Source organism: Leptinotarsa decemlineata, unplaced genomic scaffold, assembly GCF_025532065.1.
Source record: "Leptinotarsa decemlineata unplaced genomic scaffold, Ldec_3_MD MMD2_tig00026354_RagTag_RagTag, whole genome shotgun sequence".
In the NCBI taxonomy this organism is placed as follows: Eukaryota; Metazoa; Arthropoda; class Insecta; order Coleoptera; family Chrysomelidae; genus Leptinotarsa; species Leptinotarsa decemlineata.
In genome coordinates this window covers 9255798-9282163 of record NW_027412702.1, presented here as the reverse complement: position 1 = coordinate 9282163, position 26366 = coordinate 9255798, and the positions used below count along the sequence as shown (strand labels likewise).

General features: G+C 35.1%; 2 protein-coding genes and 1 long non-coding RNA gene across 5 annotated transcripts in view; 1 reads left to right on the top strand and 2 right to left on the bottom strand.

Annotated features, from left to right (window-relative positions):
* Nucleotides 1-130: 130 nt before the first annotated feature.
* CstF50 (cleavage stimulation factor subunit 1 Cst50) lies at nucleotides 131-5767 on the bottom strand. The gene is made up of 5 exons (XM_074184463.1): nucleotides 5574-5767; nucleotides 5322-5509; nucleotides 4879-5267; nucleotides 2321-2711; nucleotides 131-522 (listed from the first exon to the last, which is right to left on the bottom strand). The coding sequence occupies exons 1-5, from the start codon at nucleotides 5678-5680 to the stop codon at nucleotides 263-265; spliced, it is 1335 nt and encodes a 444-aa protein (XP_074040564.1). The 5' UTR covers nucleotides 5681-5767; the 3' UTR covers nucleotides 131-262.
* A 2483-nt stretch (nucleotides 5768-8250) lies between these two features.
* LOC111506048 (E3 ubiquitin-protein ligase TRIM45) overlaps nucleotides 8251-26366 on the top strand; it is a 36634-nt gene continuing 18518 nt past the window's right edge. Inside the window, exons 1-2 of one of the 3 annotated variants that reach the window (XM_023160975.2) lie at nucleotides 8251-8386; nucleotides 10444-10791. In XM_023160975.2, coding sequence (XP_023016743.2) covers nucleotides 10449-10791 — 343 coding nt within the window. In that variant the 5' untranslated portion in view covers nucleotides 8251-8386; nucleotides 10444-10448. Of the gene's footprint in view, nucleotides 8387-10443; nucleotides 10792-24724; nucleotides 24874-26366 lie in introns of those variants that run through there. The other 2 variants (XM_074184455.1, XM_023160976.2) reach the window with 2 other exon arrangements.
* On the bottom strand, nucleotides 19881-24682 carry LOC141486456 (uncharacterized). The gene is made up of 2 exons (XR_012467852.1): nucleotides 24166-24682; nucleotides 19881-20382 (listed from the first exon to the last, which is right to left on the bottom strand). It is a non-coding gene; the product is annotated as an uncharacterized lncRNA (long non-coding RNA).

Sequence of the window (26366 nt, the reverse complement as noted above, 5' to 3'; positions counted from 1 at the left end):
CTGTCAATGAAAAACTAAGTAGCAACAATATCTTTCAATAATTTATGAACATGACAAGTTTTCTGTAGCTTTCACTATGCATAGACAACTAGCTGCTAGTCTGAGTCAGACTACACATGAGAAATAACACTTTTATTGAAAATTATTTATTTCAAAGAATAAAATTAAAAAGAAACAAGAGTTCCAGAAAAAGTAATCATAATTACGTTCTGTAAAATGAAAAACCTTCACTTTGAACCTAAGAATCGAATGCAAACTGAATTTACAGAGTCGGGGTTCTTCTATACCAAAACCGAGCCCTAAAATCATCAGAGCAAGTCAAGAACGCTGCCTGGGTAGGGGAATGCGCTATTTGCCGGACAGCTCCGTTGTGACCTAAGGATATCAGTTGTTTCCTTGAAGCATTTCTGGAATTCCATGCACAGAGAGAGGTAGTGGCCTCATCGGGGAATAATACATAATCTTCCGTGTGGTTGAAAACCGCTTGAGCTTCGTATTCTTGTTTGCCCGTTGTGCCAGCCCCTGTGAAATAATATTATATCAAAAAAATAATGGTTGCTTAAAATAAGTCTGTTCCTTCAAAAGACGATTAAATTCTATTCTATTCTGATTAGATTTCCATTTTATATAGGTACATCAATGGAAACTAAAAAGGTATTTTCCCAAAAAATTATTTTTTATTATAAATAGACTGACTCTGACAAACTCTTCAGACATAGAAACTACATTGTAATCTCACGAGAAATAAATCAAACCTTGTTCCTACAGGCAATAAAAATAATACAGGAATTGAGCTATATAATTTTTGAGTTTTAGGTAATACCTGCCAAATGCTGGGGGTACATATTTAGACTACATAAAGTTACAGATATGGCAACACCAAATTTGTTACTATTTTATTATATTCAAAACCGATTACGAATGTAGCCACTTTTGTGGCTAAACTTGTACAGTGATATATAAAATGGAATCTTGGTGATCTTTATGTCATCATTTTACTTTTAATTTTTGAAAATTTTATTCAACAGCTTAACCAGAGAGTAAACCTCTGTATTAGGTTTGTTGTATTCTCAGTAAGTCAAAGCATGGTTTTCAAGTTGCAGAGTCAAGTTACATCGCTCTTTGTGAATTGAAATGAAAAAATTGTTGAGACTGGTTGAGTGTCCCACAACAGTTTTATGTTACCTGTGCAGGAAATTCGACTGTGTTGGCCATAATTTACTTTTGGACAAACTGGACGGCTATAGAACTCATGGCAACGCAAATATGGGGGTACAATCTTTCTTAACTGAACTCAATATGTCCATATGAAGTATTTGGCTAGTATGTGAATGTGTTTCATGTTAGCCAACGTGACTATGAGAGATCAATGAGAGATCAATTTTGGTTCATGTACTATTTATATTGTATGTTAATGACATTGATAGTAATGGCAGTGATGATAAATACGTTGCCTACATTTCACCGTTACATTTTCAGTAAATAGTAGCAGTGAGATTGAAACATATGGAACAATGTAGTTTATTAAATAATATCAGGAAGTCAATGCCATTGTCAACCAAGAAAGAAAAAATTAAGGAGTATTTCAGTGTCAACAATTTGTATCTTAGTGCTGAAAATCTCGAATGATATGATTTCATTCAAGGCAGAAGAAATATGACTCTTCAAAAATGAAAAATTTGCAGTTCCAGTTCCGTGAAATTTTCAGGATTATAGATTACTCCTGAACTGGTAGATACGCTGTTGTCATTAGTCCACATTCTGTATTGTATCTTTTTTGAAATTTAAAGCATGCCTTGAATACAAATCAATTAGTTATGGTTTATCAAGTACTTTTTTGAAAACAGATTGAGGTATGGGATAACGATTTGGCGTAACTCTAATGTAGCTAATGCAGTTTCTATAGCAAATAAAGGGTGAATTGCTGCATACACCTGTGTACCAAAGGAAACTTTGTTTAGGACTCTCTTTTTAAAAGGTGCAAGATACTCAAATTGTCAGCAACAGTAATATCAGAGCTTAGTATGTGTGTGTTTTTAGTCAAGTAAAATTTGAGACTAACATATATATATACTAACAAAGACTATATAGACTAACAAAGTTGATACTATTTAGATTTAGTAAGAAAGTTGATTGTGCTTTTTTGTTTTTTTGTAGTGTGACTATTTTCCATATAAATATATTTTTCGTCTGATGGAAATGAAACAATCTAAATCTTCGTCTCGTATTTTTTAAATTAACTTAATGTATCCATTACCCTATTTTAGAAAGTTGTAATGATGTTGATGAATATTATTAATAATATTATTATAAATCTCACCTGTATAAGCAATCAAACACCGACTAGTCGACAGCTCCCACAGCTTACATATAGAATTCTTTCCGGCAGTGAGCAGGTACTTGCCATTCTTCGAAAACTGCACGGAACACACTTCCAACCCGTCATGGGCCTTTATTAATGTGTTCACGCACCTGTTGGACACCCCGTCCCAAAGTTTGACATTGCCATCTTTGCTACATGTTGCGAACATCTTCGCATCTCGAGACCACTTCAGATAAGTCACTGTCTGAGTGTGTTGCTGTTTGGGGAACGGACACACGAAACATTGTAGGGTATTCATGTCATAGAGGCGGATGACAGGGTGATCTGTGGCGACGATCAGATGGTCTCCTCCTGGATGGAAAGATATTGCTCGGATCGGTTCTGCTTCCTAGCACAGAAATATATTTAACAATAGAATGAACCCTATTACAAAAAACACAACATTCATATGATTCGTTAATAAGCTCTCGCAGAGAAAATGTGAGCATGAAATAGTTCATTTTGTCTCAAGTTTCCCTCAATATCTCATAATTTGTTTTGTACTCTTTCTTATAAGAGAATCAATTTGGATAGTTGATTTTAGTTAGTAAAAGATTGAATGTGTATGTAATTTGCATATATACGACCTCATCAACTGATGTCAATATCTTTTTAGACAAATTAGAAATTATACTGTGGGAAACTGCCAACCACTTCGAAGATTTCAATATTAATTTTGTTAACAAAGAATTTAATCATATGAAAAATCCTATAATGTTATTTGATCTCCACATGCATATTGATAAAATTACCTGTATTTCTCAATATACAGCCACTATCATTGACTACCCATGTACCTAACTTGATGTTATGAATTATCAGGTAATTCCGTCAGGATTTTCTAACGACAAATGTAAAATGTACTTAACAAATGCGAAATTGCAACTGAACTAATGGAAAACATATCAGAAGACCCTGTTTTGTTCTTGTCAGATATTGTAATGAGTTTCCACTTGTCCAAATAAATTATGCTGAAGATTGTGAACGAATGTTCACAGTGACTTGGACCAACAATTTTTTTGTTTTACATTAATGACCTATCACACCTGAATATATTTGAGAATTTACATGTTTTACTGATTATACATTATTTCTGGTGTTGATGAAATGTTACAAATCATTGAAAATGATAGTTTTCACGTTGATGAACCTGACTAGCTTTATGTATCTGTTGTCTGTTTCTTGTACAGTAGTTATGGATTTGATTATTATAAATAAGTTGGTAACACGTTACCATTTTGAAAATGTAAGCCATATAGAAGTGTAGTAAACTTAGTAAGACGGTTTTTGCTATCAGAAGAATCAAAAAAATTGTAAATCAAAGTGCGGCACTTGCAACATATCATTCTCTATTTCATTCAGTCCTTAGGTATGGTATAATCAATTGGAATAATGCATCAAAGGTACATCTTAATAGAATATTTGTCATTCAAAAATCTGCAGTAAGAAGCATAATCTCTGCCAATTATGATGAAAAGTGTCGACCAATATTTGTAAAACTTAAAATAATGACCCTATATTCAGTTATTGTCTATGAAAATCTGCTTCTTGTTCAACAAAACTTGTTGAATGAAGTTGCTCACAAGGATATACTCCAACATGATACAAGAAATTGGTAACTTGCCATTTAGAAGATTCAAAAACTTATTGAAGAAAATATTAACCAAACATCCTTTATATGAAATTGATCAATTTTTCGAAGTTATCCAAGAAGAAAGAGACACTTTTGTGGTCACCTCCCGAACTTTTAGTCAACTTTGAATATATATAATACGTGAGCTATGTGTTTATAATTTGTAAAAGCTCATGGCTTTGCATTTTAGTCAAGTCTTATAAGATTGGAATTTTATCTTGTTAACTTGTATTTTTTTTTGTAAATCTAATTTATCTACAAGCATTTTTTTAAAAACTATATTGACAAATCTTACCCTCTCAAACCTATTTTAGAAATTGTATCCAGTTTGGAATTAATCTGGCACAATTCACTATATTTTTATATTTTTGTAGTGCAGCAATTTCATTAAAATCCAAGCAATTCAGTGAATTTGGGCGATATTCGAAATGTGGTTGTAGGATGATTTTATGGAATATTACTTTTAAGCACTTAGGTGCTGAGAAACTTTTGGGCTATTGAAATTAAAGCAATTATCCAGATGTTGAGTTCCAGTTTGTTCATTACTGATTAATGAGAAGACTGAAAACAGCTATTGGTTAGAGAAACACACGACGAGAGACAATATTTTTGTTTTGATGTGGAAAAGGTGTTTTCAATAAATTGATTATACACCAGAGATTAGAATTCTATCTATTAATAACCTTCCTAATTTACTGATATCAAATAAACTGAGAAGCATAACAATACAGTCGGTTTTGATGTACTGAATTATTAAATTTTTTAGAACTCCAAAGTGTGTATTGTACAGTTGAGGTTACTATGATTTCCCTTGGAAAAACAAATATTTATGACCTTTTTTATAAAAACACCAAATGTTATTATAAAACACGAAAATACTCACAGTTATTGTCTTGAAAGCCTTCTTAACGCTTGCCTTGGAAATATCAAACAATTTTATGGTATTATCCTTACTTCCTGAACACAAAACAGTCTCTTTCGGGTGAAACTCTAAACACGTGACTTCCTCCATGTGATCATACAGAGTCCTGATAACAGGATGCCCCTGCTGTTCCCCTCTAGAAGGATCCATCTCGTCTGGTGCCGATTTTGCCAACATCCTATCTACATCGAGAATTTTAATACTGGCGTCCACACTCCCAGTGGCAATTAGTTGTCCATCCGCCGAAAAACAGCCCGCTCGGCAATTTCCCTTATGAGAGGTTACATAAGCAGTTTCATACAGAGCTGGTTCTGGAGCGGGTACATTTGATTCTGTTTCGAACTCCAAATCTATCAAAAAAGTTCCAAGTTATTGAATGACTTAGCTTATACAGTTTTATTTACCAAGTCCCGGTCCGATGTGGTTATTTCCCACCGGAGTATTTCGGGGCCTATCCTTAACGCTGGGTTCGTGTTCCAGACCAGTTAGTACTAGGTGGAATAATCGATCACTGGGGGCGTTATTAGGTTCCGCCATTACTGCCTGTTGTAGAGTCGTGCCTATACTTTGGTGTCCGTCGTAGAATAGCTGGCTGGAAGAAAAAAATTCATTTAATTTTCAGGATATAAATGTTTTGGTTATGTTTACTTACTTACCTTATAATCAATTTGTATAAGAATTCCCTGGATGTTATTACGTTTTCAGGATCGGGATCTTCATCCATATTGGAGGAATTGGAATTATTTAAATGATTATTGGTCATTTTGTTAATGTAAGAAATTTTTGAGTCCGGTGTAGCAAAAGTATAAATATGTAAACATAGATATTTGACAGATGTAAACAATGTAAAAACACAGCTTCAAGTGTCACCAGTGTTGCCAATTGCGAATACATTGAACAGTAAATTATTTCAGAATTTCTATCCTTCAAACTAAGTAATCATGAAAAAAAACGGCATATGCATTAGTGTAATAAAATGTACGATTAGCACTATTAGAGTAAACTCTTTTTATTGATCAGTATTTTTCTTTCCCAACAAGTTTTCAAGTTTTATTGTAAACGTAATTATCAGTTGACGAACATTCAGTGAAATAAGTTAATTTTATCCAGTAGTTGGATTCAGCAATTACCGTTTATTACATTCACTGGCAAAGTGGTTTTAACTGCAAGACGCAATCAATGACTGCTCAGATCACCAGGGCCGTCTTTATCCTATTCGAGGCCCTGGGCATAATAGGATAATGGGGCCCCTATGACTTTGTCAAAACACTATTTTGTTAGAATAGACAAAGAAGTAAATAAACAAGATTGAATATTTATTTTTATTAACAATCACATGAAACGAATCGATAAATGTAATATAGTCCACAAAAGTGACTTAGCGGTGTGGAAAAATCACTTTTAACAACTGTTTTATTGAATTTTATTTATAAAACAAATACAATTGAGTACGAATTAAATATAGTTGCATTAGAGATTAGAGATTGCACTAAAGATAAAAACATATTCATATACTGTATTGTATTTTGTAACAGTGAATAAGAGAAATCGCGGTCGGTAACAGGAGTCTCTAGTGGGCCGGCTGGGTCCCCATTTTGTTGCAGGTAGCGTGATTGTTGTGGACGATTGGAAGGGCTGTTGGACGAGAGTGGAGGCCTCGTAGATTTTAGTCATTTAAGTTGGAGAGTTTGGTTTTAATTTTCTATGTAATTTCTCAATTAAATTAATTAGTTAATTCAAACTTGGAGCTTCATACTTCGCTTCGTTCGCTCAATTTAAATGGAGCGATTTACACTGATGAGTGTACTACTGATGATTTTTCTTCAAAATGTATATGTGCTTAGTATACCATTATATATTCAAATTTATCTAAGCATGCTGACGTCGGAAAGCCTAATTTTTGGGCGGGAGTAGAATAACTTCGCGCATGTAAAAGCTAGTAAGTTGATATTGTAGTCAGTAATTTAGGTTCGATTTCTTCGAATTATATACGTTTTTTGGTAATGAATATTGGTAATCGTTTGGTGTACTGACAGGAACTAGGGATTTTCTATTTGATCTGAGGGGGGCCAGTATCGATCCCATTGGGAAAGAGGGGTCTGCAGATCACACCATCGTTTGTTGTGATCTGTGAATGACTAGGCATGGGTACATTTTTAGTTTCACTAATTTCATCAGGGACATAGCTGAAAGCAACGGGTATTCTTCAAATATGGCAGGTAAGTTTTGGGAATCGTAAATACCGGGAGAAACTTCGTGAATCTTCGACTTTTTAAAAAGACCTTAATTCAAAGTCAATTGTCCTTCCTGATGAACCAAGATATAGTTACAGATTAGATCTTATTTTTAAAAGGTTGAATGTGAAAATAGTCTTCCAAACTTCTTGCCCACTGTAACAGATGTTGAGAAGAGAAGATGTTGGAAAATATATTGTCAGAGATTATATGAAATACACTGTGAGGACTATGACAAAAAATATATCGGTCTGACTAAGCCAGCTATTAAAACTCGTTTCAGAAAAAACACAGCACATATACTATTTCGGGGACCAGAAAAATCAATACGCCTTAGAGAACGGCCATAGAATAAATGAAAATTATCTGTCTAGATTTTCCGATACTTTCGAAAGTCTGGAAATATCCAAGTATGGCAAGAGAACTATGAACAGCGGAAGACGCCAACTTGGTTGGTGAAACGTGCGCCGGGAAAGTTATTGCGCTGGGAAAGTTATCGCAGTTCTGGTTTTCGGGAAAAGTGCTTGTATGGGCATCTCTTTTATTAATAATATTATTAACAATAATAATAATGATGATATCGTCTTTATTATCTTCTAATACATTTAAAGCAAATTAATCATGTACAGTTCATTTATTATATGAAGATAAAAGGCGAAGTTCAATTTACATGATGACAAGTCATCATTCAATTGCTCTTCCACTTAACCTTATGTTATGAACGTTCGAAAATTCGATCCCGGACTTTACCACTGGTCGGTTTTTTTAAAAAAAAATCACATGCCTCCGAATACTTTTTGATATGTCCTCGGAGGAAATTCATCTTAGACTCTTCGCCAGAAACGTCACTTCTGTTCGCGCATTATCTTCAAAGAAACCGTCCCGAATCGCCAACAAAAGAACGAATTCAATACCCACTTTTTTTTTGTTCGAAGCCAAAAACGCGTGCGAGCATTCTCTACAGTCCTTTTTTTCTTCGTCTCGCATTTAACGTCCCATTTGCAAGAAATGATGACGAGAAGTGTCACTATGGCATCGCCCCGTATATCACATCCACTCCACGTGAATTTATGTAGCTGCCGCGCAAAGGAAAATAAATAGAATAGAACAGAGATGATCCAGTCCGTCGGGGAATGGGACAGCGTTAAGACGGCGTGCGTCAGCAGCGTCCATATACTTTTCCGTTATCGTTCACGGTTTCGGTTCGTTTTTTTTGTTATGCTAGTGAATCCAGGGTAAGCCATACTCGAGATAGAATATTTCCTAACAACAAAAGAATATCCCTTGCATATCTCAGAGATGTCCCTAAAAAATCTTGTTGACAAAAAATGTATATGAGTTGAGAATCTTAATGAACAACGAAAGCACCGTCTTTTAACGCGCGTTTCGCTAACCAAGTTAGCATTATCAGGTGGTGACTGAAACTGTGGAATAAATACATAGCCTAGTGAACTGAGATTCCATATGTTACAGGTTAACAGATTTGAAATCTACGAAAACTATTGTGGATACCAACAATTGAAACGTCTTGACGTTTTTTTTATTTTTTGCATTTTTTTCTTCATTTATCTCAACAACTTCATTTTTGTTTCCTTTATTTTTATTTTTTGCATATGGTTGTTATTTCACTTATTGTTTGAAGCCTTTTTTATTTAATTTTAATTTCATGTCATAATATTTCGTTTTCTTTGCAAACTTGTATTTTATATTATTTGAATTTTATATTTGAATTTTATATTTACTCTCAACTTTTTCCTGTTTTCATCAATTATTGAAAGGAAAGATTGTGTTCGTAGATTTTTTGAACATCATCAAAACATCCTCGAAGTTTTCATTGAAAATAGGGATAGTTAAATAGATCAACTTTTGATATCATTTTGGCATAACTTCTTAACCGCTCAGTATATATCCATACAATATTTTTTCAATACCTACTTTCTGACAGAATCAGAATATGGAAATCAAGTTTGTGAAGATCAAATTATAAGATGTAATTTATAAAGCAAGTTAAGTCTCGAGAACAAAGTTTTATTTAATAAAACGTTGTTCAAATCTGTCATGATGTACGCCTCAGGAGACAAGATCTAAATCTGCCTAAACTCATGAAAATCTTTTAGACAGGGCCGCGGTAGACTACGCTATCGACTACCCTTCCCGCTTTAAAAGGCCTCGCATATCCGTGAGGTGAGGTTACTGAAAATGTCTCCAAAATCGAAACGTCGAGCATCTAAAAATAGTAGACGTGGTTCAACCCGGACTTTAGATTCACACACACACATTTTCCAAGAATTGTTGATATTTCCTAGCTGCACAGAAAAAAAAAGTTAAATGAAACATTTTGAATACATTTTTTTGTTTTTTATATAATAACTGATGAGTAGAAAGTAAAAACGTTTTTCCCAAATACCATTCTACCCTAAAAATATTTTCTTTTCATTTGAAGCAGTTGATATAAAATATTTTTTTGAAATAAGATCTATCTATATAAGGCTGGATAGTCTGAGTCAATGTTTTGACTGAAAAGTTTAAAAATATCTCTAGGGGAACACTCCATCACCATTTCCTTATCCGTTTAAACCCGATATAGTCATGAATAAAACAAAAACACGTGTTTCAACCTCCGTTTAGCGAAACATTTGCTTCAAATTATTCAAAACACTCCAAAAATAGCTCTTTTCAATACTGCCATTTAGACCGTTTATAATTACCCCCTTAACAGCAAGTCCATGTTTACAAGAGGGTTGCTGTTTAAAAATAAACAAACACTCGCATGACTGATTGCTGGTTTCGATTTAATTAAATCATTGCTAAATTGTTCTATTTATACCAACTATAAATACAAGCGATGTTTTACGTTCAACATTTACGCCTGCGGTACATTTCGTAATGAGAGGTCATAAATTCACTGTGATTTTCATTGAGGCATGGAAATAAGCTAAGGGAAATTGAATATTGGCCTAGGACATGCTATTGTAAACTTTCTCAATTCGTGCAAGTATAACATTTTTTACTTGTACCTTGATCAGTTGTACCTAGATAAAACTTATGTACAAATGAAGTGTACTCCTTCAGGGTTATAAATTTGGATCAGTGACATAAAATGGAGGTACGTTCTGAATGCCCTGCAAGAGTTTCAGAACAATATTTTTTTCATAACCACTCAACAAGTTCAGAAAATTTTTGGTATTATCTTCATATTCGATTTTTCTCACAATACTGTATTGTGACCCCCGAAGATGCTATTGTATGGCGAATCACGAATCAAGACATGAAACACATTTTTCCTTCGCAGCTGCAATGATGGACATCGATCGCATATCCTACATCTTCGGCAGCTTCTCGAGAAAGAAGAGCCACGAAGCGACTGCGGCCAAAAGGCGCTCCATTGAGTCCCCCAAAAAGACACACCACGACAGGTCCAAATCGACGCCTCACCAACCGAAGAAGCAGGCAGTTGTCGCTCCCAGAGCGAAGAGCGTCATCGGGGTGCAGTCAGAGGAGACGAAGCTGAAATGCCCGATGTGTAAGAGGCAGTACGCTGACCCCAGGGTGCTTCCGTGTCTCCACACTTTCTGTCTCAAGTGTCTGGAGGAGCTGGGAAAGAGGGATTTCACCGTGTGGTATGACGACGACTCCGATGGTAAGTCCGTTAGTAAGTAGGTCAAACAGAACATATGTTTTTTAGCTAGCTGTTTGCTTTTCAATTAGTAGTTTGTTACATTGCTTCAGGTGGATATTAGGTACTTTAGCACTTCTTGTACAGTAGGCATGCAAGTCATTGTTTGTTTTTTGAAAGATGCTACTTTTAGAAAAGTGAATTATGGAAATGGCAAGAATGTCCGGGTTTGAAACCATGTTGAAATCTTTTTGTAGGTACATGTAATAGTAACTAGTAAATAGTAATATGATAACTTCGTTAGACAAATACATTTTAAACTTGTTGATACAACTATTAACTACATAGTCACTCAGCTACTTGAAGACAGTTACATCACATTGTGTTGAACAAGTAGATGGATTGGAGAGGAAGATGAATTGGAATGGACAGCAAGATTGCAAGATTCATTACCAAATTTTAAGAATAAGTGTCCCGTGTAGTGACTTCATAAGCAATGTGCTGAGAATTTCGAATATCGCTCATAGGTTTAAATTAAACATAACTTATACAGTGCATTTCATTTAAAAAGAGCCATCATGAATAACTTTTGGTACAATGATTTTCAGGAAAAATAAAAAACACGTCAACAATAGTATACAGGGGGACACATTTTGACATATTCACATTTGATATTAATTCCCCTATCGCACCCCCAGAGCATGACACCATCTTTTTTAATCACCCTATAGTATTTCGCATTATTAGATGCTCCATGATGAGCAGATTTCAACAAAGTATGAAACATATGGTCTGAAGCTTATGGTTCGGGAGCTACAAATTATTTGAGTTGAAAACGAGCCACCCTGAATAACTTTTAAAACAATGATTTGAAGGAAAAATAAAAAAACATGTCATCAATTATACAGGAGGCCACATTTTGAAATATTCGTTCTAGAGGAAAATATGGAAACAATAAATCAGAAATAGAGATTTTTTATTAATTCTTGAATCAAAATCTGATGACTGGACAATGAAAAGGAAAAATTTTTCTATTGTAAATGGTCAAAAACGTTTCCACCAACTTCCATACAATGGTACAAACGAATTTCCATTGCCGCCTCCACATGGTTGAGAATCTCGGGAGTTATTTCTCTGAAATACCTAATGATATTCTCCCTTAAATCTTCTAATGTTGATTATATCTCATACACTTTAGACTTCAAATGACTCCATAGAGATAAATCTACAGGAGTGAGATCCGGAAACTTTGGTGGCCATTATGTAGGACCTCTTCTGCCAATCCAGCGACTAGGAAAAAATGAGTATCCCAAAATTTTCGCACTAGAGCTGCATAATGAGGAGGTGCACCATACTGCTGAAAAACTATTTCGTTTTCGATTAAATTTATATCCTCCTCAATTGCCCTATTGATGCACGGTATTATTCAATTCTTCAACATATCCAAATATTTTTCACTATTCAAATCATCATCGATAAAAAAGGTCCTATGATGTGGTCACCTAAAATTCCTGCCCAAACATTCAGTTTTTGAGGTCGTTGGATATGAACTTGACGGTATAAATAAGGATTCGTATCACTCCAATATCGACAATTTTGATTATTTACCTCTCCATTCAAACTAAACGTACATATATCCGAAAAATATTTTTTATACAAGAAATTCTGATGCAAGTTGACACGTTCAGTGAGGCTTTTACAAAACTCGATACGTCTATGGAAATCATCTTCGTTCAATTCATGAACGAGTCTAATTTTATATGGATGAAAACATTCGTACGACTGATTCCTGATTCTCGAGATAACTTAGTAAGAGATTGCGAATTTTCCATTAGTCCAAGGTGCCCTAAAACTGCAGTACAAATAGCTTCATCGTTGACAACTCCTGAACGGTTATGCTCTTTATTGTTAATAGATCCAGTTATTGACGTGTTTTTTATTTTTTCTGAAAATCATTGTGCCAAAAGTTATGCATGGTGGCTCGTTTTAAATGGGATGCACTGTATATTAGTTATATTAGTTTTATAGAATTCCAAATATCACCTATAATAATGAACGTGGTTTGTGTCTAGTACTGCAGTAGACATTATCAAAGAAACGGTCGAAGAGCTCGAATTGTTTTCAACGCAGAAACTACAATATTGGAATTTGTCTTAGGTTTTATACCATCATTGGTGGGCGTAGCTTCGTTTGTCTTAATTGAATTGAATGGCCTTGTTTTTGTAAGGATAAGTAGGTATTCAGATTTTACTAATTTTCATTGCCTCTAGCCTTTCTATTGAAATTATCTCTGTGTTCCCGAATTTCTATTGCCTCTCTATATACAGAGTGTAAATGAATAAGTGTAAAACATTTAAGGAGGTGATTCCTCATCGAAAAAAAGATAGGATCTTTCATGTAAAGAAATTTCATTGGATCATCCCTTGTTAAGATACAGCCCCTTAAAGGGGGTACATAAAATTTGTATAACAATTTTTTTCACAAGCACTGAAAAAGTTACAATATTGAAAATAACCTGACGTTTTGTACTACCAAAAAGACACTTAGCCAGAAATTTATTTGGTTTATCCCATGATTGCAAGGGGTGGAAAACGCAACCCCTAAAATTTATTTCCAATGTAACTTTTTGCTTTATTATTTGTTTACCATTTAAAAATTTATTTCCGATAGCCGATAGTAAAAATTATTTTACGAACAACTACAGAAATACATCGTCATAAATGCGAACTGGATTTATTGTTATTTTGTAGTTAGTACCTGCATTAAACGATTAAGGGGTAATAAACAAAACTAATGTATTAATAACAAAATACACAACATGAAGAAATCATAGTAAATGTTGAATACGTCTACCTTCAGACATTACGCATGCGTCTAGACGTCGGCGCATTGAGCCACGTATTCGCTCAAATATTCCTGGACTCTCTCTGATTACCCTGCACGCATCGATGATGCGGTTTCTTAAGTCCTCTACATCGCGAACAGGAGTACGATAAACCAAATGCTGTAAATGGCCCCAAATAGAGAAATCGAGAGGATTGAGATCCGGGGATCGAGCGGGCCAGTTCTGTGGTCCTCCTCGACCTATCCACTGATTTGCATATGTTTCAGTTAAATGCTGACGTGCTACTTGACTAAAATGGGCGGGAGCCCCATCATGCATAAAAAACATATCCCTTCTGACGCCCAAAGGAACTTCCTCCAGCAGTACTGGATGCACTTCTCTCAAAAAATGAACGTATGCCTCACCATTTAATCGAGGAGCTGCAAAATGAGGCCCAATTAAATCATCCCCAATAACTCCGAGCCATACGTTTAGAGAAAACTGTTCTTGATGGCGTGAGGGTTTTCATCAGCCCATATGTGGTAATTATGAAAATTAATAATCTTGTCCCGAGAAAAACTACATTCGTCTGTGAATTATATCGTCTTCAGAAAGTCACAATTTCTTCTAATCATTTCCAGCATCCAATTGCAAAATTCAAGAGGTTCGAAAAGAAAGGGTATGAGAGTTGTTCCTTTAAAATTCGAAATACCGTCATATGATCAACATTTAGCTGGAAAGCAATCTTTCTAGTACTGGTAGTAGGTTGTTCTTCAATCAAATTAAGTACTGCTTCCTCAAGCTGTGGTGTTCGTACTTCTCGATGGCGACCACAATCCTATGTTCTTTTGTACGAATGAACCATATTCTCGTAATTGTTGATGAAGCCGAGCAAATATTCTATGTGAAGGATGCTGCCGTTGAGGGTACATTTCAGCATATCTTCTAGAAGCTTCTAACCCATTCCCCTGCGACAGACCGTAAACATAATGCATATCAGCCATTTCCGCATTTGTGTATGCCATTTTAATAACAAGTGAATTATTAAAGTAACAAATTAAGAACAGAACAACATTACACAATTAGTATTAATTCAATTTCGAAAATTCACAAACTGACAGCGTTATACCAATTTAATTGTCACTATCGCTAATAGCGACCTACTAGATAGATTAGTTTCGTATTTTCGCATTTATGACGATGTTTATTTTGGGAAAAAACCCAAGAGACATTTTTTGTTTAGAATGAAACATGCTATCGGAAATAAATTTTTAAATGGTAAACAAATAATAAGACAAAAAGTAACATTGGAAATAAATTTTAGGGGTTGCGTTTTCCACCCCTTACAACCATGGGGTAAACCAAATAAATTTCTGGCTAAATGTCTTTTTGGTAGTACAAAACGTGTGGTTAACTTCAATATTGTAACTTTTTTAGTGCTTGTGAAAAAAGTTGTTATACACATTTTATGTACCTCCTTTCAGGGGCTGTATCTTAACAAGGGATTCTCCAATGGAATTTCTTTATATGAAAGATCCTATCTTATTTTCGGTGAGGAATCACCTCCTTAAATGTTTTACACTTATTTAGTTACACCATGTATTATTGGATAGTCATTCTGAGTTTTATCGAGTATTTGTATATCTTCGAATGAAATAATGTGAGTGCCTTCTTTGTAAGCATGTGCGGCTACAGCTGATTTTTGTGTTAGTCCGGGTCGACAATTTCACTTGTGTTCAGAGATACGGGTACCTATACTTCTTTTCGTTGCTCCAACGTAGTCCGACCCGCAGCTACAAGGGATCCGGTATATCCCGAGTGTTGCCTGGAGTGTTGCTGAAACACGTCGTGTTTCTCTAAAATTATCCCAATTTGGTCTATAACATTCAGGGACGTAACTCTTTTCCCTTAACGAGCCTAGTTGGGGATACTTTGCGTTCTCTCTTCTAGGTCGTATCGCCCGCTTGAATTCTACTTGACTGAACCCATTCCCTTTGAAGATATTTGTCAGGTGATCGAGTTTCTCACGGAGATTCTCATATTAGAGTTTTTATTTAGGTACCTGTCTGTGTGTGTTGTTTTTCTGTACACTGGCCCAATGTACTATCTTCGCGTCTGTTCACAAGAACATCCAAGAACGCTATAGTCCTTTGGGTTTCTCGTTCCATTGTGATTTATAATTTTGGGTGGAGGGAGTTTAGATATAATAGAAAATCGTTTAGTGTCTCTTCATCATCTTGCTTTACTACTACTGCTCTAAGGCCCGTTGTTCGAAATTTTCCATGAAAAAGTTCGTCACCACCAGACTTGACTTGTTTGTTCTTAAAAACCCCATCCCACTGAAAATAAGTTGCTGATAAACAATGAGCTAAAATGGCGGATATATCTTCTGGGAATACTTGACCAATTGGCCGCATCGTGTCCTTGACCGGAGCCATTGTGACCAAGGAGACCAAGTCGAAGCTCACTAGTATGTCCCCTGGACCTAACTTCATATCTCCAATCCAGGTCTTTAATAAATTACTCTGAGCGGTCGTCAAATATTTGACCAGCTCGTAAGCGGATGAACCTATATGGCATTCACGATAGGTCTTGATAACGCATTTTCTCTGTGGGTTTTTGGTAAGCCATATAGATGTGGCAGAAGGGCTTCAGGTTTTTGGAGGACCTTCGTCGTGTTCTCTTCAAGACTTGATGAACGGTAAGGGTATTGTATAGCGTACATCCAATACTATGAAAACATTTGAAACGCAAAAAGTTTTAAAAACGTTATTTGAATATAGCTATACAGGATGGTATGAGTACTAGTTTGTTGTCGACTATTTTTCCTATAAATGGGAATTATTTTTTCGAACAAGGGTATCATGAAAACTGGTAACATTTTTTTTCAAAACAAACAGCGAAGCTTCATTAAAACGCGACGTATTTTCGTTAATGAATAATATATAGGAATAATTTATTTCGTTTTGTGTTCAAATTAAGGGAGTGACAAAAATATCGATTTCAGAACAAAATATAAATACTTCCAGAAAATTCCAGCTCTTGGTACTTTCAAAGAGGACGTTAAAACATCATAAAAATTATTAATGATTTCAGATATAAAAACTAGATCAACTGATTCTTTGCTTTGCAGTAGAAATGTTTAGTGATTCTCGCGACAGATTGATATTTACTAATTTGTTTGTTCCATTCATTCTGGATTGAATTTTTTGAATCGATTGTGAACTCTTTCTAAATTAAATTTGTAAAGGTTTCAACGTGTATTTTACATGAAAGTAGCAAATCTCAGCCTATGGCATATACAGGGTGTTCCTTAAACACATGCTAATATTTAAGGAGGTAATTCTTAGACCCATTTTAAGAAAAAAACTTCCTATGGACGTATGTCCTAAACGCCTTAACTTTTGAGATACAGGGTGGCAAAGTTTTCAAAAATAATCAATTTTTTAATAATAACTGAGATAATTTTGTAGACATCTTTGGCATATTTGGTACATATGTTCCATGCCTCAAGGCGCATTTTCTGATGTACACAAGTTTGTATTTTTTCAAACAGTGGCATCCCTACGGGTTTCGCATTGAATATTTCTGGGGAAAAAGTACTACGCCAATGCTTTCTTTTCAAAATAAAATCATTTTTAAAATCCTCATTTATTTTTGAGAAAATTTGATCTCCTGGTATTTCTTTGTCCGACGCATGATTTTCACTCAAAAAAATGAAAATCGACAGAAAGCAAATTAAGAAATTAGATCAATTCTAAAATGAATGAGAATCTGAAAATTGCTTCATAACGCATTACCAATTCCCTAATAATATTTGAAAACATAATCTGCAAAAAAATAAATTTTTCACAAAAATGAGTTTTATTTTATTTTGTGACAGTAAGTCTAAACGAATAGCACAAATTTGTTAATTAGTAATAATACCAAAACTGATTATAAAAATTGTTGGAAGTGGCCACCTGCACTTAGTATGCATGCTTCCGCCCTTCTACGCATGGAATTACGCACCCGTTCAAATATTCCCGGCGTATTTCGTATAGTTTCACACGAGGCAACTATTCGCTCTCTTAAATCTTCTAAAGTTTTAACGGGAGTTTTATACATAAGAGTTTTAAGGTGACCCCATAAAAAAAATCTAAACTGTTGAGATCGGGGGATCTTGCTGGCCATTGCTGAGGTCCTCCGCGACCTATCCAACGATTAGGATAAACTGTATTTGAATGGTTTCGGACAATTACACTGAAATGAGCAGAGGCGCCATCGTGCATGTACCATATTCGATTCCTTAACGCAAGTGGCACATCTTCCAATAACCCAGGTAAGTCTTCTTCGAGAAAGTGTAAATAAGAACGACCATCAAGGCGTCCTGGTAGAAAAAATGGGCCTATTAGATGATCACCTATAATTCCTGCCCATACATTAACCGAAATTTGGTGTTGGAAATGGGTTTCGGTTATTGCATGGGGATTTTCTTCAGCCCATACATGATTGTTATGGAAATTTTGAATGGCATTCCGACAAAAATTTGCTTCGTCTGTGAACAAAATTTGTGTCTCAAACTGCGGATTTAGTGCAATACTTTGTAGATACCACTGACTGAAGTTCACACACTGTGGAAAATCTCTGGGGAGTAATGCCTGCACTCTTGAAATATGGTATGGGTATAACAAAAAATCAACCAAAATACGCCAAACAATTTGATGACAAATATCCAGAGTTCTAGCGATCTTCCTCGTACTCGTCTCAGAATGTTCCTCAATTTCTTGCAGCACCGCTTCCTCAATTTCAGGAGTTCTTACTACACGAGGTTTACCTTCCGGAGTCTCTTTCTTGAAACTACCAGTTTCCCCAAGTCGACGATGAATATTTGAAAAGGTTCGGCTATCTGGTGAGGCACGATTAGGATATCTTTCCTGATAAATGCGCCTGGCTTCTGTTGCATTACCATCGGCAAGGCCATATACGTAATGCATTTGCGCCATTTCCGCATTCGTATAATTTACCATATTTACTGATATTCAGAAAAACAGCGGACTACCAAAATAACTTCAATAACACTTCAAAATCAATCAAAACGCGCTGTGACAGTTTTTAACACCAACACCTTACTTTAAACCAACATCAATATTAGCTACTGACGTTTGTACATACAGAGAATTCGTTTTTTATTGTTATGGTGGGTACGCTGTTTTTTCTGCTTTTAATCTTTAAAAGAAATCACATATCGACAAACTCCATATTTCCAAGAGGTGCAGTAAATAAATTCTGCTACACATCAGGATAACTATATTTATGTTTTCAAAAATTATTAAGCGGCGCTGCGTTATGACGTAATTTTAATTGAGAACAGTGCATCTGACAACAAACAAATACCTTTTAGATCCTCAATTATTTTGCAACAAATCTGATCTCTTAGTTTGCTTTCAGTCGATGCACGATACCGCATCAGATTTTTAAGGAATTTATCCTTAAGTAAAGCGATTTTTAATTTTTTGAGCGAAAACCATGCGTCGGACAAAGAAAACCCAGCAAATCAAATGTGATCAAAAATGTATGGAGATTTTAAAAATAATTTTTAATTCAAGATAAAGCAGTGGCGTAGTATTTTTTTCGCCAAAAATATACATTTCAAAACTCGTACGTACGCCACTGGCAGAGAAAATTAAGAAAATTGTACATCAGAAAATGCGCCTTGAGGCATGGAACATATGTACCAAATATGCCAAAGATGTCTACTGAATTATCTCAGTTATTATTAAAAAACTGATTATTTTTGAAAACTTTGCCACCCTGTATCTCAAAAGTTAAGGCGTTTAGGACATACGTCCATAGGGCGTTTTTTCCTTAAAATGGGCCTAAGAATTACCTCCTTAAATATTAGCATGTGTTTAAGGAACACCCTGTATAATCAAAGTAAATTGATAAAAAGTGTTCGAGAGTTCTGCTGATGATGCCTAAACTTTGTGCTACATTTTTTTATGATCTATTCGCAATCTGAATTAAAGCTTAGTTTACTGTTAAACATCACTGCGAGTATTACTGAACACCTTTTCAAGTATAGGGTTAATCTGTTGTGTTCAAAATTTTGGATATTTTGACAATCGTTACGTGACTGAATTTTAGAAAATATTTTCAGATCATCTGCATCTAAAAGATTTGCCACATTTCTTGATATCATCAATAAAGATGAGGAAACCACTTGTGGTGACTATTTAACAACTACTATAACTATTTATACCATTCTCATCAAGCTTTAGCAAAAGAATAACTATGATCGGTCGGCGGGTTTGAGCAATTTCAGTCTATTTTTATAATTTTGGACACAAATAACAACCAAAATTGTTACTTATTCTCTAACCACAATGTCTACACTATATACAAACATGCACACATATTTCTAGTAAAACTGTTGACGAACATCGTGTTTTGATTATCTTTATTTATACGGTTGCGTGAACAAATGAATCTTTGCTTGACGCGTCGAATCCTAACCCCGTAATAAATATGCCACTCTCGATTTACTGGTTAAAGTATTTATATTGCCGTTGGATGCCGAAAATAGATCTTTCACTCCTCCTCGAAGGAGGTATCTTTGATAAAAATTCTATTCTCGGACAAGCCTCCCATACATAATTTTTCTACAATCGTGACATTCAATTTCTGGATGACGAATGTAAAAAAAGGATACCGGTTGCATAATTTACAGAATCTCCCAGGTGTTGGACTAGGTATTTATATCCCGAGGATGTAAATATTGACATTGAAAATGCACGCCCCAATTGATGGATCTGGAAAAATAAAAACTACAATAAGTGTCATTATGTTACAATTATTGAGAACTAATGTCAATTGAAGAATATAGAAAAACTTAAAATGCAGTCTATAAGGCCCGGTTCTCGGTACCTACTCAATTTATGATCTGACATTAGGTAGGTTTACAATATGTGCCGATGATTCAACTATCGTATGAAAATAGTATAGAATTGTCTTTCTTTTAATACTAAAAAACCAATTGACCAAGTGACTTTCATGAAGACGTGGAAATGGACACATTTCTGCAGCACCTCATCAGCAGAATAGATAGTATTGTATGGAATATAACAGAATAGAATAGAACAACAAAACATAAAATTATAAATATGTGTTTATATTGAAAGGGTTATATTTTTAAGAGTGACTTATTTTTAGGAAAGAAAGATTTTGGCTTTCCACTACTCCATCCTGATAAAAAAATGTGGGAATCTTCCAAAGAGAGGAAGGAAGTAATCAATTTTAAAATTATTAACTCTATACATGGATGTGTAGATCATGTAAAGAAATAACTGGAAGAAAAAGCCCTCCTGAAACAGCTACTTTCATATAAACATCGAAAGAATAATTTTTTCGAAACAAATACTTTTTTTTATGTGAACACTGAATTATACAGAAGACACTATCATATACTCAGTTTGTATTCCAAACTGTGTCTGAAAGTTACTTCTTTGCATGATCTAAACATCCATGTATAGAGTTACTTATTTTAAAATTGATTACTTACTTCCTTTCTTTGGAAGATTCCCACATTTTTTTGTATCAAGATGGAGTAGTAGAAAGCCAATAACTTTCTTTCCTAAAAATATGTGCATATTGAATATTAAATAAAATTCAGTTTTCAGTAGAAATTCCTCAATAGAGTAAAAAGTAATTACTAAAAGATAATTCGGTAGTCATATTATAAGTTCTCAGATTGACAAGTATTTCATTGATATTTTTGTAGCCGACGACACCTTGATAACTTGTAGACACCTGCCCTAGAGCTCATCGGCTCATAGGCAAAATGTATTTAATTAACTGAGCGGATTTATATTCATGTATACATCATATTGTTTCTCACATAGTGAGATTGATTTTTTTTATGTTCAAAATTATAATTTAGAATATACATACATGGTAGAGTGAATATTGTTAAGTAAATTAATTTGTTCTTTCATTATTCTCTGTAATTTAAGCCAACTGGGCACATCAAGCAAGGCCATATGACGATAAGAACTGTACCCACTAGTCCAAAGACTGCTTCCCAGGTTGATTTTTGGTCGATTGTTAAGTCTAGGTACTGAAATTGTTCTACTTGCTCTACATATTTATGATTGATCTTGAGTGGGGGAGAAAGTGATATTTTTCTGTTGAAAACTCATGAAGACCTTCTTTTTTACTTTTTACCAGTTAACCAGTTAGAGTATTTTTCTACAATTTTATTTGCAGCTGTTGTAGTCTCTCTCTCTCTGGACGTTGCTCCCCATATCAAAATTTTCAGGAGCTTCGTCGGGGAGGGTGCAGCGGCCTGGCTGGAAGGAAAGCTGCCACCCCTTTTTTGACGAACTTTTTTATTATAAAAACAATTTAAACTTTTTCATCTTCTTCAGTAAAGATATAATTGATGCAAACCTATTCCCACGTGGACATCCGGTCCACCCCGGCCTCCAACTAGCTTGAATTGGAGAAGGTATTAATTAAAATTTCACTTTAGCACTCCCAGGTGGACATCCGGTCCACCCCGGCCTCTAACCGGCGTGAATGAGCGTGCTATTTATCTTTAAACACTACAACTCAAGTTTACACTAATGCTGATATTTATTTTAAAGCTGGCCCGTTCTATAACGGCGAACAATCACAACATAATCTGAGTTCCATCTACAACAATGGCGTCCGCGTTACCTTCTTTGTGGACGATCGTTATCGGTACGTCCGTCCACCACCATATCAGAAACGAATCTCCATCTGTTGCAGTCTGTTATATATTATTTTCTGCTACTATTTGGACATGAAAATCGATATCACTCATGAATGAAATGAAGAATAATAGGACCAGGAACACTATGGCACTCCAGTTGAAATGAAAGCAGGATGCGATTTCACTGAATCGATAATTACTATCTGGTGATGATTTTTTTAAATATGTAGAAACTTAGTCATCTCTGACTCCTTTTCAATACAATTTTTCCAGGAGTAATTCGTGGTTGCTGCGTCGAAGTGCCTGAAGAGGTAAAAAAATAGGTCAATTGAATTGAAAGTATTAATTTTTAGGAGAGAATAATTTTTGGGAAAGTGTTTGGGTGTCTCTTTCTCCATCTTTGGAAGAATCCCACATTTTTGTATCAAGATGGAGAAGTAGACTGAAGTTCGCTTATTATTTAGATTCATGTTATTACGAAACATTCACAATGGAGAAGTAAGCCTGCAATAAATGAGTGTTTCTAGATAGAGGACTGAAAATAAATGGGAGTTATCTGTATGCAGAATATCATATCACACAGGACAGTATCTGAGTTACGAATCCAACCAAGAGAGAAATCTGAAGATGCTCATTGCGCGTGCATTAAGGCTTTTTAACAGGAAGTAAGTCTTGAACTAGACCACATCAGCAAAACTCTTCAACAGAATGATTCCGAAAGGTGATGTCAAGTTAAGAGCCCCACAGGAACACAGAAGTCGTCACAAATACTTTCTCTTTCTTATGTCAGGGGACTCTCGGAGAGGATAACAAAAGTTGGGTACCACATTAGACCTGCTTCAGAACACATGTCCGTATTGACGAGCACAAGAAAAAACTAGGCGAGGAGAAACCAGTACATCGAGAATAGTGGATCATATTTGAATCATCCAGGGAGAAACATTGGTTCAAGAAAAGGTTTAAAGAAGCTGCATATAGTTAAACGACACATTCAGCCAGGCTAGTGTGCTAGCGGTGCACTAATCTGAAAAACCGAGAGGAGAGAGGTAAGGGCACAATCACTCGAGTGGTTTATAAATAGTCTCCAACAGTCAGTTATCAGCTGAAGACGATTGTGGACTCTGACAATCGTAACGTAGTTTTCTTCGGTTTTTTTGTCATTTTTTATCATTCCTCAATATTATTTTCTGATGAAAACCCAACTCCTAATACCTCATATAAGATTATATTTACTATGTCGGTTCAGAGGCTACAGTCAAATGTTGAATATGTATGACCTTCTAATATGAACCAGAATGGCCCTGCGGCAAACAAACAATAAAACCGTACTCGTAAAACTCCGCTATTATAAGCTCCACTTTAGAACAGAACATTTTCAAGGTCTCTTTGAAACAGAAGCCACACGAATTAAATCTCATTACGTTTCACATTAATGCTGCAAGATCAGAAGCCATTCAGCGAGGTTTACATCATTCACAAATCCGTGAATAATTTGCTATGGTTACAGAAAATTTCTCCATTAAGTTTATTTACGTAACTACACTAACAATAAGTCAAAAAACCCTTAGAGAACTTCCAGAATTGATTCCGATAAATGTATGAAACGATACATTCGTCAAAGTTTGGATGCAAAAATATTTGTTACTTCTCAAATTAAAAAATTAATACTCGCAGTAAGTTTATTTTTGATAACTATACAGTTTGTTCGATTAGAAAGTTGTCTCTGAACTTTCCCATAATCATTAAAGCTTTTTAAATATGTTGTTACCTTTAAATATATTAAATTTATTAGTCTTTGATTTTTCTTTTTGGTGAATTTTATCTTCAACTGTATACAGAATGAAAAATTATCAATACTCACTCTCATCCAATCAAGAGAGTTGGTGAAAACCCCATCAAGAAGAGTGTTGCAGTTCTGGTGCAATGCCAGAGGTTCCAGTTCTACCGTTCAGTTTTTTTCTGAGATGAGTTAGAAAACTCTGAGAAGAATAATTGATTATTCTTCTTTATTTTTTTTCTCCTAAGGCTTCTCACTAATGGCTTCTCACTAAGACGAATATCATCCTTTTCGGATGATATTCGTCTCACCCGGAGGTCATAACTACATAACGAATATCTTAATTATCAGCCTGAGGGTGGTGAATGAAACTGTGTATCCATCGAATACGACTACGAAAATCTAACCTGGCACCTCTCATTTTTCGATTTCAGACCATTCGATTTGAGGAGATCAAGGGTCAGGTGCTTTGATAAACCGAGGTCTACAATGTTGTTGAAGAAGGACCCTTGTAGCCACGTGTGTAAGATAATCTCTGCAGCTTTAATGTGGGTTTTGCTGAACGGGTTCCACTACGGTGACAGAGGCTTGGTCACTTTGTTCAGTGTCGAAAACAAAATTGAGTTAGTCGGCCGCTTGCGCAGCTGTCTTGAAGGTCATGAAGACCTTCTTTTTTACTTTTTACCAGTTAACCAGTTAGAGAAATGCTCCTTAGGCTCCTGTTTGCAAACTAGGAAACTCCTGTTTGCAAACTAGATAGATGAAAAGTGATGGCTGTGGTTGAGGCTCAAGGTTTGTGACGAACTTAATGCATATTGATATCTATCATCTTTTTCGAAAACGTGCATTTTCGAGAAGTTGTTGTAACTTTCTTTTTGGTGTAAGAAACTTTCCAAAAATGTTATCTTTAAAATACAGAGCTTTTAGGTTTTTTCATGTAGACTTTTAAACGCACACTCTGATCAAGTAGGCTTTGGACGACGCGACGATAAAACAGAAAGAAATTGTCCAATAGTAGCTATCAAATGTTGAGAAAGCTTTCATAGCAGTTATTAAAACGCATAGTTTCAATAAAACAATTTATACTATAATTTCTAAAAATAATAGAAACTCCAACAATGATAATAATAATAATGATAAAGAACAAAAATGAAATATATTTTTTCAGATAACGTGTTCGAAATATCTACCTGCTTCTCCTACACACAGGTGACGTTTTTTGCCGAATTAATTAGTTCAATAGGAGTGAGAGAAGCAAAACTTTGCATCACTGCCGCTTCCAATTCTTATCTTGGCTATCGAATTATTACCAGAATTTGCAGTCAAAAAATTGGTGACAATTCCAGTGTTGTGAGGCGAAGCCCCATCTTGTTGAAAATATATTTTTCTGGCCACTAACCATTAATTAACGAAGGGGTTTAAAATTTTGCTTTCAAATTTCTAAATACTGAGATGTAAGAGTGCCATTATAAATGAACGGGCCGATAAATTCACCCTTGAAAACACCTGTCCACACACTAAATCCAAATCTTCCTTGATTTCCCCGCTCCACAATAGAATGAGGATTTTGTTGTGCCCAAGTAAAAGAATTGTAGCGGTTGAAAATATCGGCACTGCTCACATAAGCTTTGTCTGTTCAAATACAATTTAACAAAAAATCACGCATTTGGTTATAACTTTCCAGGAACCACTGGCAAAAATCCATGCGGCGTTCAAACTCTCCTAGCCTGAGTTGATGAACTCTTCTGGTCCTGTATGGCTTTGATTTGTGTTTTTTCAAAATCCTCTAAAAGGTTGTCTTCTCTCTGGATACCTTTCGTGATACAAATTGCTTGTTACTCCTGCATTTTCCCCGGTTTGTGTAAAACAGACTATCAGATCCCATTTTTCATAATTATCACACTTCATTTCAAATGTGTTTGAAAATTGAACGAAAACCACAAATTGAAAAGCGTCTTTAGTGCTTAAATCAAAATTTGACAGGTACCACTAAATATTTGCATTCTGTTTTATCGCTGCATCGTTCAAAGCCTTCTTGATCAAAGCGTACGTTTCAACATCTACATGTAACAACCTAAAAGCTCTGTATTTCAAAGATTTCAAATCTAGTGTGCTACATTTTTGGAAAGTTAATTTTAAGCTCTATTGAAATATGCAGAAATATACAGGGTGTCTCATTAAAAAAATAGTTTTCCATCAATAACTATTAATATCTCATTTGAAAAAATAAGTTTCTTACACGAAAATGCACATTTTCGAAAAACATGCTGTAACTCAGAAAAGAT